Source organism: Mizuhopecten yessoensis, unplaced genomic scaffold, assembly GCF_002113885.1.
Source record: "Mizuhopecten yessoensis strain PY_sf001 unplaced genomic scaffold, ASM211388v2 scaffold7491, whole genome shotgun sequence".
In the NCBI taxonomy this organism is placed as follows: domain Eukaryota; kingdom Metazoa; phylum Mollusca; class Bivalvia; order Pectinida; family Pectinidae; genus Mizuhopecten; species Mizuhopecten yessoensis.
Window position 1 is genome coordinate 47,860 of NW_018407074.1, and position 14,843 is coordinate 62,702.

At 37.2% G+C, this 14,843-nt stretch overlaps 2 protein-coding genes across 4 annotated transcripts in view; one reads left to right on the top strand and one right to left on the bottom strand.

The window, feature by feature from the left end:
• Positions 1-1,979, bottom strand: part of LOC110453699 (recombining binding protein suppressor of hairless-like) — a 42,528-nt gene extending 40,549 nt beyond the window's left edge. Inside the window, exon 1 of one of the 2 annotated variants that reach the window (XM_021502765.1) lies at positions 1,513-1,979. Coding sequence is in view for 1 of the 2 variants with exons in the window: in XM_021502763.1 (XP_021358438.1) it covers positions 557-616 (60 nt within the window). In the remaining variant the exon portion in view is untranslated. Of the gene's footprint in view, positions 1-556; positions 1,119-1,512 lie in introns of those variants that run through there. The other variant, XM_021502763.1, reaches the window with a different exon arrangement.
• A 261-nt stretch (positions 1,980-2,240) lies between these two features.
• LOC110453700 (ubiquitin carboxyl-terminal hydrolase MINDY-1-like) overlaps positions 2,241-14,843 on the top strand; it is a 38,204-nt gene continuing 25,601 nt past the window's right edge. The window contains exons 1-4 of one of the 2 annotated variants that reach the window (XM_021502767.1): positions 2,241-2,530; positions 4,546-5,198; positions 6,251-6,357; positions 11,809-11,999. In XM_021502767.1, coding sequence (XP_021358442.1) covers positions 2,359-2,530; positions 4,546-5,198; positions 6,251-6,357; positions 11,809-11,999 — 1,123 coding nt within the window. In that variant the 5' untranslated portion in view covers positions 2,241-2,358. The remainder of the gene's footprint in view (positions 2,531-4,545; positions 5,199-6,250; positions 6,358-11,808; positions 12,000-14,843) is intronic. The other variant, XM_021502768.1, reaches the window with a different exon arrangement.

Consider the following 14,843-nt stretch of genomic DNA (forward strand, 5'->3'; position numbering starts at 1 on the left):
TTATCAATCAATAATTGATTTCACACTTTCTATTATAGTACATATATAATCTTTAAATATCTTCGACGTCTGGTGGTTATCTGTATTTTGTACATATGTAGTATGCTTTTGAAAATTTCATGGTAATTAATATGAAAATATATTTAAGAAATCATTGATAAGATTAATATAATAATTTTAAACCAAATAATATTTATATTATCTACAACGTAACGAACATCATGATTCATATTTTGTGTTTTACTGACAATACTTAATTTGCTAAACACTACAAGTCAACAGTGTGTTGCATTTAGACCGTTGACGGTTGAGTACTGAACAAAGACCTCCTTTTCTTAGTTGTCATAGAATATTCCCACGCCCCTGACCTTGCAACAAATGGGGTCCCTGTTCATACCACTGAAAGGCTTGTACTCACGTCTATTATGGCCGGGAAGGATACCATCCTTAGTCTAGTTTCCGCACAATTCAAGTGATTTGTTTACAAGTTTACAATATCATTGTACATGATTCATTATAACAGGTTCACCTAAAATCTTAAATTTATCTGACTTACCTGAGGAACGAATAACTGTCGTTCATTCATTTTGATATCACAGCTTCGTCGATTAAACATCCGAGTTTGTTGAAATTAAAGTATTCATAGTGCTTGCCGCTTACTGACAATATTGCTTCTACTTAGGAAAGTCTTTTGAAGTTTACTCTAGGTCTCAAGTCTAAGACACACTTTCCTTCAAAGCATCAAACTGTCATATTCACCACCACGTTTGTTAGCTAAGGAACCATGCTGCTGAAATCAATTACAGGTCTACTATTGGCGTACATTCGCATGAGAAAGTCTGGTTGTAACGTAACTCGAAAACTAGAAAGAAACACCCGTGGGAAAACACATTTGCATCCTGATACCGTGAGAACAATAGTCAATGGCTGTTCTATTATCCTCCCTGGTAATGCATTTGGTAATAAAAGTGTCAGTATCGCTCTATACAGTACGGAGACAGCATTCAAGTGAAGCAACCTCCTCACCCAATAATGCTTATGCTTTATTTATAATACCTGCAGAAAAGTGAGCACATGTATGAAACATAATAAAACACAATCACGCGCTGGGGGTTAACGGAATAGCCAATGACCGGTTTTGATTGGTAGATGCCATTTTTGGGGAGCAGGTGTTCCCACGAAATCGCTTTTGCGGTCAAATAAACCCGATAAAGGGGGCTACGTGAAAGGGCAAAGAGTACCAGATAAAAATCTTGGTAAATTTGTCGTGAAAAGATATTCCTTCCACGTTAGTTTTCAAGTGTAAGTCGGGGTTGCAGCTGTTTCAGAAGGAAAGCAAATATTACAACCGAACACTGCAACTTTCAATGTTGTCATTACAGTCCCTACCGAGTTTGTGGGGACGAGGCGAAAACAGACATCATCCCTTGGCAGCCCTCCGACACACGGGGTTATCCATTGCCCTAGATTCAAAGAAACCCTTAAACACATGTTTATAACAAATCTACTTACCGAAAATCGTGATCTTTGCACGTTCTTTTATCAGTGTTGCTGATCCACATTCGCTTTGTCACCGGATCTGTAATGTTTTTATCTTGTATCCAGCAACCACTGATCACTGCATGTCAGATTCCTAGACGTTTATGACATTAATACTTTACACATTTCTTCAGATTATTTTTATGGAAAGACGCGTAACAGAATAAAGAGCTTAACGTTAATACCAGTACATCTACTCAACTGAGTCTCTGTGGAATCCCGATTTGTTTTCATTCAGTCCACTGTATTTTGGTCTTCCAAATAGCACCTTTGTAGTTGTTCGTTTTTCACTTTTGCTCAGTCACTAATAAGGCGAAATTATTGTAAATATGCCATCACCGGCTCTGTATCTTCCACGTGAGATGTAGCCGATCTTATTTTATACTCAAAACACAGGTCCCAAGTTTTAGAACTTTGCACAAGATGGCGATTGTTGTTGAATATCGAGCTTCGTCCCTCTTGCCCTTCAGGAGTACCAATGAAGTTTATTAAGTATCTGGCATACGAATAGACAGACATAAGAGAACTATGACATTGAAACAATGCAAACTGAATAGACAAGAAGGTTATTCTAACCGGGCTGAATAGGAAAACTAGAATTTATTTTCATATTTTCTGAATGGCATTTTCCCGCTCCCCCTGTCGTGAACCCCTGGGAAATAGCTCGATGTTAGACGCGAGTATATTGATGATACAGTAGTAGCAGGGGCGAGTCATTTGACAATCGATAAATATGGCGGAGAGGAAAACGAATTGACCACACTGAAAAAACGCGTACAGATTGTTTGTGTGTTTAATGTTAAATATAATACCAAGAAGATGTCAGAAGTACAAATCAAACAATCGGACGTAACAGGAAATTCAAATGATAATATCAGCACTGCAACTGGTGACAACGTTGAGGAAATCCCAACAAACGTAAACAAGTCTGAGGGTTCGGAAGCACCTGAGGGTGAGGGGAAAACTTGTGACCAAAGCGCCCCCAAGTCAGGTAGCCTATATTGAAGCTAGCTGGTTCACTCGTATCCTGTTTTTTATCAGCTTAATTTGGCGATAACATATTCTGTTTTCTTAACGTAAAACTTATCCTACTTATTATAGATATACGATTTTTAGCGGACGTGTCAAGCCATACAAAGTGAACGGTTTCATCTTTATCACTGACCAAAGTTTTTCTTCAGTGCATGGTTCCTTCTGCAAAACTAGCATAAATCCTAATTCATTTTATTGTTGAATAAACTCTATAAATGTTTACTAATACGAAACATAAATATTGTATTCATATATGGCATATTTGCTGTTAAATCATCAAACGTTATATCAACATTCCATTAGAGTTTGTCATCATTATATGATCACATGATGGTGCTTTTATTTTTAATTGAAGGTTATGGTGTTTACATAATTTCAGAGTTGAATAATTAAGTTGAAAACATGTATGCCTTGTCTAAAATGTTATACTTGCCAGTGATTATTATAGAAATAAAAATTAATTAGTTTGATGGTGATATTTTCATTGATTATATATATATATATATAGGATTGCAAAGGATCAGAAAGTCAGAATATCCAAAATATAAATATTCATGTTGTGGCCGGGCTATAGAAGCATGATCATAATATACTGTCTTTCTGCTTTCAAATGACAGTCTACATAGTACAACATAATCCCATTAGATCAATGTTGTCATATTTGTCATATCTTACACAGTGAACTTTCTTGGCCAACCCCCTAATTTCAAGATTGAAACATGAATTTATATTATTTGGTCCTAAAATACATGCACATTTGCCATAGTTCGAGCCCACTGAGCATATATTTAGATGTACTACCAGTCATTTAGAGTGACACTCCGGTACATGTACAAGTATATATATGCACACATTATCAGTCAATGTTTATGTACATTCCATGTACATGAAAAGCAGAAAACTTATTAGAGAAACTCATTGATTTTATCTCATTTCACATAGTATGATATGGGATGCATGTTTTCTTCAGATCAATATTTGTGACTAGGTTGCTACAATACATATTTGTGTGTGTAAGTGTTTATATATGATTTTCTGATATATGAATGTTATATAGAATGTACTATAAAACAACTTCCTCAACCTGTTAATCTAACATTTGTTAGTTTAAGTTCTTTCTAAAGGTATATAAGTTTATTATTAATTATAAGCCACATAAGTTCACTTTACTTCAGCAGTATATATATATAAATATATATAATGTAAAAAAGAAAAAGTCTCAACAACGAGTCTTTAGTACTTTCGACCTCTTCTAGGAGATTCTTCAGACTGTTTATTTGAAGTAGATGTTGTGACGTCATAAACAATGACGTCTCAACATCTACTTTAAATAAACAGTCTGAAGAATCTTATAGAAGAGATGAAAGTACCGGTACTTAAGACTCGTTGAGATTGTTTCTTTTTACATTATTTCTTCGTCCGTAAGGATAATTTTTCTGCTTTTATGATATATATCTATATAGTAATGCATATTTCCTTATATACATTTTTTCACTGCAAATGTAGCTTATTTAATGATTTACATGCATCTTGTAGGGAAGATTGATTTAATGCTTGGTGTGATAGCATCAGAGGATGCTTTTATTTAAACCAATATAGCTCAGCACTATCTGATAAATAGAAACATGAATGAGAGCATTTGTGCATGCAGTGTATCATAGAAGGGGATCTATAACAATTCTATTAGAACTGACCCATATGTCATCTATATGCTAATATGGATTCTTCCATTGTTTATATATTATTTAGTGTTGCCTTGAGTAAAAGTCTTGATGTTCACAGCTACAACTTTTATATGCTCCATTAAGATATAAGGCTGGTGTAGTACTTGTAACTGGGAAATAAATATGTAACTGTTAACCTGCAATGCCTTTCAGTGAACCATCATCAATCACTGCATTTGTCGTTGTCATAAATTAGATTAGATATTATGTTATTTGAATTGGTTACATTATATTTTTATTTTATCTTCAGAAATAATATTACAAGCAGCTTGTAGTGAAAAAGAAGGAAAACAAACTCAGACATCTGGAAAGACACAGGAGTCCGACTCTACATGTGGTGCTACAGATCTAAAAGTAGGAGAAGCTGATTCTAAATGTGATGTGACAGACAATACTGACAGTTTTAATTTAAAATGTGATTGTGATGAAGACAACCGGACAAATAAAACTGACAATAGCGATGGACAAACATCTTCATCCAGTTCTACCACACCTATAGACAATATTGATGAATTTTTGACAGATAACAGCATTGACAGTCAATTTAGTGATAATAATACAAAAGATGAAAACTTGAAGGTAGAGTTGCCTCCCCTGTCAGCAGAGGCACATCCAAAAACAGAAACTGAGATATCAGAGTTAAATGAAGCAGGAGAGGGGGCCAGTGCTTCACCTTCCTCGACAGATGGAAATGTTTACCATGTAAAGTGGATTGCCTATAAAAACAAGGAAATACCTACAATAACACAGAACGAGAATGGACCCTGTCCCTTGATAGCTGTCATGAATGTGTTACTACTGAAGTGTCAAGTTCACCTGCCTCCGAACACAGAAGTTATAACACCTGATCAGCTGATGACCTATATTGGCAATTGTATTCTTGAAAATGCACCCAAAACCCAGGTAAGGCACAAGCATGACAACTTCATTAAATAAATGGCATTGTCCTAGTGTATTATATGTATACATAAAGGAATACAAAATGTACCATGCTGAAGGGTCCTACAATGATATGCTTATAAGAGATTTAATGCACCGTTTGTTTTTAATCTATAAACATTTGTATTAATTAAATAATTTGTTGAACAGAGATTTATTACTTCTAGAATACTACATATTATTAAAATAAACATAAGTATCTGTGAAATAACATAAAACAGGAATATATATTTTTTGCATGACCAAAAGAAGATGTCGAAAAAGAGATTTAAAATTTACCAAAACTTAACTGATAAGCAATTCAAGGACTGCAATTAATGCACAATTTGGATCATATTAAAGATAAAAGTGTGTTATAGGAAGTTAGTTCTGAAAGTTAGGGACTAAATCAATCTTGTTCAGTTACTGGATATAATTTCATAGGCATTAATGTGTTATGATTGAACTTTTTTTTTTGTATTCATGACACAGAGTCGCAGTTTCATACCCAAATGTAAGAAGCAAAAGGTCATTTATAAAATCACTGCAATACATGCACCTGTATGGAGCATAACTTTTGAACTACCTGAACTACCTGAAATTAGGTGGAACACTTCATACATGTCCAATGTACTTAAATTGGTATGTATTATGACCAGGTGGTGTGCACATATATACCACTTGCAGGTCCAAATCATCATGGTCAAGATAAAAAAGCTATTGTTAAAGGTCATATTACTACAACGCTTAACTATACCATGGTCGTAACCTCTGATCTACTAAAATTATTTTGTGAAACTTCATTAATATGTATATCTTGCCAGGACAGTTTGCTTTCTGCCATACACAGGTCAAGGTCACAGCAGAGGGTCACATGTCAAACCACTGCAATGCTTGCCAGAAGTTCATCTTTTGAACATTCTTGTTGGTATGTCAGACACCACAATCTGATCTGTTAAAAGTGAAAAGCTTAGGGGTTATGGTTTTGTCACTCAACTTTTTCTTGTCATAGAACATCTCTGTTTTGGAATTTGTAGGACACATCCGAGGCTGTGCAGCTAAATTACCAACAGAACATGCATGATGCCATGGCAGTCATACATAAACTACAGACAGGTCTGGATGTGAACGTGAGGTTTACAGGGTGAGTACAGCTTACCAGTGTCAGGTTTACAGGACACCAGTGTCAGGTTTACAGGGTGAGTACAGCTTACCAGTGTCAGGTTAACAGGACACCAGTGTCAGGTTTAAAGGGTGAGTACAGCTTACCAGTGTCAGGTTTACAGGGTGAGTACAGCTTACCAGTGTCGGGTTTACAGGACAACAGTATCAGGTTTACAGGACATAAGTGTCAGGTTTACAGGGTGAGTACAGCTTACCAGTGTCAGGTTTACAGGTTGAGTACAGCTTACCAGTGTCAGGATTACAGGACATCAGTGTCAGGTTTACAGGACATTAATGTGAGGTTTACAGGGTGAGTACAGCTAACCAGTGTCAGGTTTACAGGGTGAGTACAGCTTACCAGTGTCAGGATTACAGGACATCAGTGTCGGGTTTACAGGACATTAAAGCCAGGTTTACAGGGTGAGTACAGCTAACCAGCGTCAGGTTTACAGGGTGAGTACAGCTTACCAGTGTCAGGTTTACAGGGTGAGTACAGCTTACGTGTGTCAGGTTTAGAGGACATCAGTGTCAGGTTTACGGGAGATTAATGCCAGGTTTACAGGGTGGTTTACAGGGTGAGTACAGCTTACCAGTGTCAGGTTTACAGGACATCAGTGTCGGGTTTACAGGACATTAAAGCCAGGTTTACAGGGTGAGTACAGCTTACCAGTGTCAGGTTTACAGGACATCAGTGTCAGGTTTACAGGACATTGAAGCCAGATTTACAGGGTGAGTACAGCTTACCAGTGTCAGGTTTACAGGGTGAGTACGGCTTACCAGTGTCAGGTTTACAGGGTGAGTACAGCTTATCAGTGTCAGGTTTACAGGACATTAAAGCCAGGGTTACAGGGAGAGTACAGCATATCAGTGTCAGGTTTACAGGACATCAGTGTCAGGTTTACAGAACATTAAAGCCAGGGTTACAGGGTGAGTACAGCATATCAGTGTCAGGTTAACAGGGTGAGTACAGCTTATCAGTGTCAGGTTTAGAGGACATCAGTGTCAGGTTTACGGGAGATTAATGCCAGGTTTACAGGGTGGTTTACAGGGTGAGTACAGCTTACCAGTGTCAGGTTTACAGGGTGAGTACAGCTTATCAGTGTCAGGTTTAGAGGACATCAGTGTCAGGTTTACAGGACATTAAAGTCAGGTTTACAGGGTGAGTACAGCATATCAGTGTCAGGATAACAGGGTGAGTACAGCTTATCAGTGTCAGATTTACAGGACATCAGTGTCAGGTTTACAGGACATTAAAGCCAGGTTTACAGGGTGAGTACAGCATATCAGTGTCAGGTTTACAGGATGAGTACAGCTTATCAGTGTCAGGTTTAGAGGACATCAATGTTAGGTTTACAGCACATCAGTGTCAGGGTAACAGGACATCAGTGTCAGGTTTACAGGACATCAGTGTCAGGTTTACAGGACATTAATGCCAGGTTTACAGGGTGAGAACAGCATATCAGTGTCAGGTTAACAGGGTGAGTACAGCTTATCAGTGTCAGGTTTAGAGGACATCAATGTCAGGTTTACAGCACATCAGTGTCAGGGTAACAGGACATCAGTGTCAGGTTTACTGGTCATCAGTGTCAGGTTTACAGGACATCAATGCCAGGTTTACAGGATAAGTACAGCATATCAATGTCAGGTTTACAGAGTGAGTACAGCTTACAAATGTCAGGTTTACAGGACATCAGTGTCAGGTTTACAGGGTGAGTACAGCTTACCAGTGTCAGGTTTACAGGGTGAGTACAGCATATCAGTGTCAGGTTTACACGAAGAGTACAGCATATCAGTGTCAGTTTTTTTTGTCATCAGTGTCATGTTTACAGAATAAGTACAGCATATCAGTGTCATGTTTAGAGGACATCAGTGTCAGGTTTACATGACATCAGTGTCTGGTTTACTGGGTGAATACAGCATATCAGTGTCATGTTTAGAGGACATCAATGTCAGGTTTACAGGACAGCAGTGTCAGGTTAACAGGACATCAGTGTCAGGTTTACTGGTCATCGATGTCTGGTTTACTGGGTAAGTACAGCCTATCAGTGTCAGGTTTACAGGGTGAATACAGCATATCAGTGTCATGTTTACAAGACATCAATGTCAGGTTTACAGGACATCAATGTCAGGTTTACAGGACATCAGTGTCAGTGTAACAGGACATCAGTGTCAGGTTTACAGCACATCAGTGTCAGGGTAACAGGACATCAGTGTCAGGTTTACAGGACATCAGTGTCAGTGTAACATGACATCAGTGTCAGGTTTACAGCACATCAGTGTCAGGTTAACAGAACATCAATGCCAGGTTTACAGGATAAGTACAGCATATCAGTGTCAGGTTTACAGGGTGATTACAGCATATCTGTGTCAGATTTACAGGGTGAGTATAGCCTATCAATATCAGTTTTAGAGGACATCATTGTCGGATGTACAGAACATCAGTGTCAGGTTTACTGGTCATCAATGCCTGGTTTACAGGAAATCAATGTCAGGTTTACTGGATAAGTACAGCATATCAGTGTCAGGTTTACAGGGTGATTACAGCATATCTGTGTCAGATTTAGAGGAAATCAGTGTCAGGTTTCAGGGTGATTACAGCATATCAGTGTCAGATTTAGAGGAAATCAGTGTCAGGTTTACAGGGTGATTACAGCATATCAGTGTCAGGTTTAGAGGAAATCAGTGTCAGGTTTACTGGACATCAATGCCAGGTTTACAGGGTGATTACAGCATATCAGTGTCAGATTTAGAGGAAACAGGGTGAGTACAGCTTACCAGTGTCAGGTTGACAGGGTGAGTACAGCTTATCAGTGTCAGGTTTAGAGGACATCAGTGTCAGGTTTACAGGACATCAGTGTCAGGTTTACAGGGTGAGTACAGCTTATCAGTGTCAGGTTTAGAGGACATCAGTGTCAGGTTTACAGGACATTAAAGCCAGGTTTACAGGGTGAGTACAGCATATCAGTGTCAGGTTAACAGGGTGAGTACAGCTTATCAGTGTCAGGTTTAGAGGACATCAGTGTCAGGTTTACAGGACATCAGTGTCAGGTTTACAGGGTGAGTACAGCTTACCAGTGTCAGGTTTACAGGGTGATTACAGCATATCAATGTCAGGTTTAGAGGAAATCAGTGTCAGGTTTACTGGACATCAGTGTCAGGTTTACAGGGTGAGTACAGCATATCTGTGTCAGGTTTACTGGACATCAGTGTCAGGTTTACTGGACATCAATGTCAGGTTTACTGGATAAGTACAGCATATCAGTGTCAGGTTTAGAGGACATCAGTGTCAGGTTTACAGGACATTAATGTCAGGTTAACAGGGTGAGTACAGCTTATCAGTGTCAGGTTTAGAGGACATCAGTGTCAGGTTTACAGGACATCAGTGTCAGGTTTACAGGGTGATTACAGCATATCAGTGTCAAATTTAGAGGAAATCAGTGTCAGGTTTACAGGGTGAGTACAGCTTATCAGTGTCAGGTTTACTGGTCATCAATGTCTGGTTTACAGGACATCAATGCCAGGTTTACTGGATAAGTACAGCATATCAGTGTCAGATTTAGAGGAAATCAGTGTCAGGTTTACAGGGTGATTACAGCATATCAGTGTCAGATTTAGAGGGTGAGTACAGCATATCTGTGTCAGGTTTACTGGACATCAATGTCAGGTTTACTGGACATCAGTGTCAGGTTTACTGGACATCAGTGTCAGATGAACAGGACATCAGTGTCTGGTTTGCAAGAAATCAATGTCAGGGTTAACAGGACATCAGTGTCAGATTTACTAGACATCAGTGTCAGGTTTACATGACATCAGTATCTGGTTTACAAGACATCAATGTCAGGTTTACAGGACATCAATGTCAGGTTTACAGGACATCAGTGTCAGGTTTACAAGGTGAGTACAGCTTACCAGTGTCAGGTTTACAGGGTGAGTACAGCATATCAGTGTCAGGTATACAGGACATCAGTGACAGGTTTACAAGACATCAATGTCAGGTTTACAGGACATCTGTGTCAGGGCTCCATGACATCTGTGTCAGGTATACAGGACTTCAGTGTCAGGTCTACAGGACATCAATGTCAGGTTTACAGGAAATCAGTGTCAGGTTTACAAGGTGAGTACAGCTTACCAGTGTCAGGTTTTCAGGGTGAGTACAGCTTATCAGTGTAATGTCAGGTTTACAGAGTGAGTACTGCTTACAAATGTCAGGTTTACAGGACATCAGTGTCCGGTTTACAGGACATCTGTGTCAGGTTTACAGGACATCTGTGTCAGGGCTCCATGACATCTGTGTCAGGTATACAGGACATCAGTGTCAGGTTTACAGGACATCTGTGTCAGGGTTCCATGACATCTGTGTCAGGTATACAGGACATCAGTGTCAGGTTTACAGGACATCAATGTCAGGTTTACAGGACATCTGTGTCAGGGTTCCATGACATCTGTGTCAGGTTAACAGGACATCAGTGTCAGTTTTACAGGACATCAGTGTCAGGTTTACAGGACATCAGTGTCAGGTCTATAGGGCACCAAATCAGATTTAGGGGACAACAGTTTCAGGTTAATAGGGCACCAAATCAGATTTACGGGACATCAGTGTCAGGTTAATAGGGCACCAAGTCAGATATACCGGACATCAGTGTCAGGGTTATGGATGTCTGATTTACTAGGTAAGAGCATGATGTCAATATAAAAAAAAATGATACAGTTGCAGTGTGTGAAAATAGCTTAAGGAACAAATATTGATTCGATCTTTTCCTAGAAATATGTGAGGGTTCTTAACCTTTAGGCCTATAAATGACTTTGTTATTGCACAGCAGTAAATCATTGTGTGAATAAGATGAGGGTGATCTTTGGGAGCATTGCTTCATAGAGGTATACTGGTACTTGTAGTAATGTACAACGCCACTGTTTCATTGCTTCTCTAGATAGTCTTATAGGGTGACATGTACTTGATTGTATAATTTTAATGAATTAATATCATTTTGTGGCCTGTATAAATTGGAAGCTGACATATATAGTATAATATTTCTCTGTTTCATTAGTTATATCAAGTATTGTCTGTAGTTGGGGTAATTGATAAGTGACTTAAAGTGCATTGGTTGTTTGAAAGGTTACATATTTAAGTAAAGTGTTTGTCTCTCAGTGGGAGTGTTTTGAGTACATGTACATTTGTCCCTAAAAAGAGTGACTTTGTATATTTTGTGTATGCTGTAAACAAATTCAGGTACTCTATTTTCTTCTGTTATTGACTTTGAATAGACTATTTCTGTAATTAATTGGACTTACACAGTTTATAAAATAATTGAATTAATTAGAAAATGTCTCAATAGTGTTAAATTGAGTTGAATAGGCTTTTTCTCTCAGGAAGTGGCAGTGTTATTTCTCACTTCTCTTTCTCTCTAATGTGACTTACTCTATTTCACTGTAGGGTGAATGACTTTGAATACACACCTGAGTGCATCATCTTTGACCTACTCAGCATCCCGCTGTATCATGGCTGGCTGGTGGACCCTCAGGAAAAGGATTTAATCACAGCTATTGGCACCTGTAGCTACAATCAACTGGTAGAGAAAATAATTTCCCAACGCAGCTCTGACAAACCAGAAACTGTCACTGAAGGTTGGTAAAATAGCCTCCCCTGGTATCACTATTAAACGAGCATCAAAAGTCCTGATATTAATGGTGATGAAAAAAATGAAAATTAATTTGGGTACATATTCAAGATCATATAAAAATTCCTAGAGGGAATGTACTCAGTGTAGTACATGTAAACAAATAATAGAAACTCACACCTAATTTTATGCTAGTGGCATTGTCTTCAATGGAGAGAGCCAGATTGTACCCTGATAATAATTAGTGCTTTATCTATAGAAGTGTTTCTCAGTATCGTGATGAAATGAATTTGTTGAAAAGTGTTGTGATTGTTTGATACAAAATGCTTACACATCAGATTGAGTACACTTCTTACTATAAGATTACTATTGCTGCCTGTGGTATACAATATGTTATTGTCAATATCAGATTGTCAGTAAAGAAATTCAGTGAAGATTCAAATATACAGTCAGTGGAATGTCTGAACCGTTTTATGGCTTACATAGGCTAGAAATTATTTATGAGTATTGCTTTCTATACAAATGTGTTTTAAATATTTATCCATGTGGAAATAATCCCTTTAATCTCATGTTGTCATCTGCAGTTTCCTTTTGATAAAAAACTGATTGATATCTAAACTTCAAAATGATTTATTACTGTATGAATTTTTTTTGCTGAAATCAAAACAGAATATCAAATTGTCATTAACTTAAGGCTGCAGAAAGTCAAGTGTTTCGACGTAATGGCAATTCATTGTGGTGTGAATAATCCTCTGATTTATGTTGATGATCATATATAAAAAATTAAATATAAAATGTTTTAAATAAAAAATATTATTTCATTGAACTTAAGTTTTATAACTTGAAGGTAAATAGAAATATAACTTGAGGGTGAAACCTGAACATATAAAAGAAAATGTACAAATAAAAGTCCACAGCTATACATACACATAAATTACTGTAGTCTACCAAATAAAAAGTCCAAAGCTGAACATACACATACATTAATGTAGTCTACCAAATAAAAAGTCCAAACCTGAACATACACATACATTACTGTAGTCTACCAAATAAAAAGTCCAAACCTGAACATACACTTACATTACTGTAGTCTACCAAATATAATTTCCAAACCTGAACATACACATACATAACTGTAGTCTACCAAATAAAAAGTCCAAAGCTGAACATACACATAAATTGCTGTAGTCTACCAAATAAAAAGTCCAAAGCTGAACACACACATACATTACTGTAGTCTACCAAATAAAATGACCAACGCTGATCATACACATACATTACTGTAGTCGACCAAATAAAATGTCCAACGCTGATCATACACATACATTACTGTAGTCGACCAAATAAAATGTCCAACGCTGATCATACACATACATTACTGTAGTCTTCCAAATAAAATGTGCAAAGCTGAACATACACATACATTACTGTAGTCTACCAAATAAAATGTCCAAAGCTGAACATACACTTACATTACTGTAGTCTACCAAATATACCGGGTAATGTCCAAAGCTGAACATACACATACATTACTGTAGTCTACCAAATAAAATGTCCAACGCTGATCATACACATACATTACTGTAGTCTACCAAATAAAATGTCCAAAGCTGATCATACACATACCGGTACATCACTGTATATGAAGTCTAACAGTGATAAACCCTAACTTGGTATTAAGCCCACTATTAAATTAGGTTTCAGTTATTTTCTGCAGAATTTCACCTAAGTTATGCAAAGTATAGAATATGTTCTAGTTTTCTTTAGCAAAAACCAGTGATTCTTTGTCGTAAAGCAGCATCCATTATCTGTGTGTTGTCCATCCAACTTCTTTTAAGCTTACTCTCCCTTAAGTACTAATTGAATTTGACAAAATATGGGAGAAATGGATGTAATATGGCCTTTAAAAACACTACTTCTCCTGATGGACTTTATGAATTATCATTACACTTTCCAATGAATTCATCTAATTACAATTTACTATGTAATAGTGTTTAAACGTAATGGTAGACTCATAGACAATCACCATAAAAAAAACTATGTCATAGACAAAATTGAAAGGCTGATTATTTTGGGTTGATTATTTTTGAAGGAATCATCAGATTTTGTTGAAACTTGCCTGGTATAAACATACATTATACTACCATGTGCCTCACTCAAGGTTAGTGGCTAGCCAAAATCATGACTAATTAACGACTAACGAGGCTGCTGCAATCTGATCAATAATAATTGCATTTTATTACCCTATCATAGGTAACTTGCAATCAGTCTTCTACCTAAGCTGGTGTAGGCAACACATCAACTTTCGTAGAATGGTTATTGGTTATCAAAATTCTGAGGATGCAGGAGTTAACATACGTATGTTTTCTTTTGTATAGTAAAGCTTTGGTGTCTTATATTATCAATCACTGTATAAAATTAACACGAAGTATCTCGTTCGTCAAAGCAGAAAATGTCATGAGTCTGTTGGTGTTTATTGTTCATTTAGTGTATGGTCATATACTTTCAGTAAATTAATGCATTTTAAGCATGAGGGAATAAAACACATGGCCTGTCATACCATAGATTACATGATGTACGGTAAACCTTCGGTCAGTTCGAACAAAATTAAATAAATATTGATGAACCTGTTCGGATTATACAAAATTATGCTTCAGAAAATAAGCGTGAGTTCGAACTATCGGCAAAAAATTCGGCAAAGTGCAAATCAAGTCACAAACATATACCCGACATATTTTCTTCACCGGAGTATACCTCTATATATCCAATGTAAGGTCGATACGTAACAACGACGGCCTGGCATAGAACAATGGCACATTTATAAATGGGTAAAATGATAGTATATTATTTC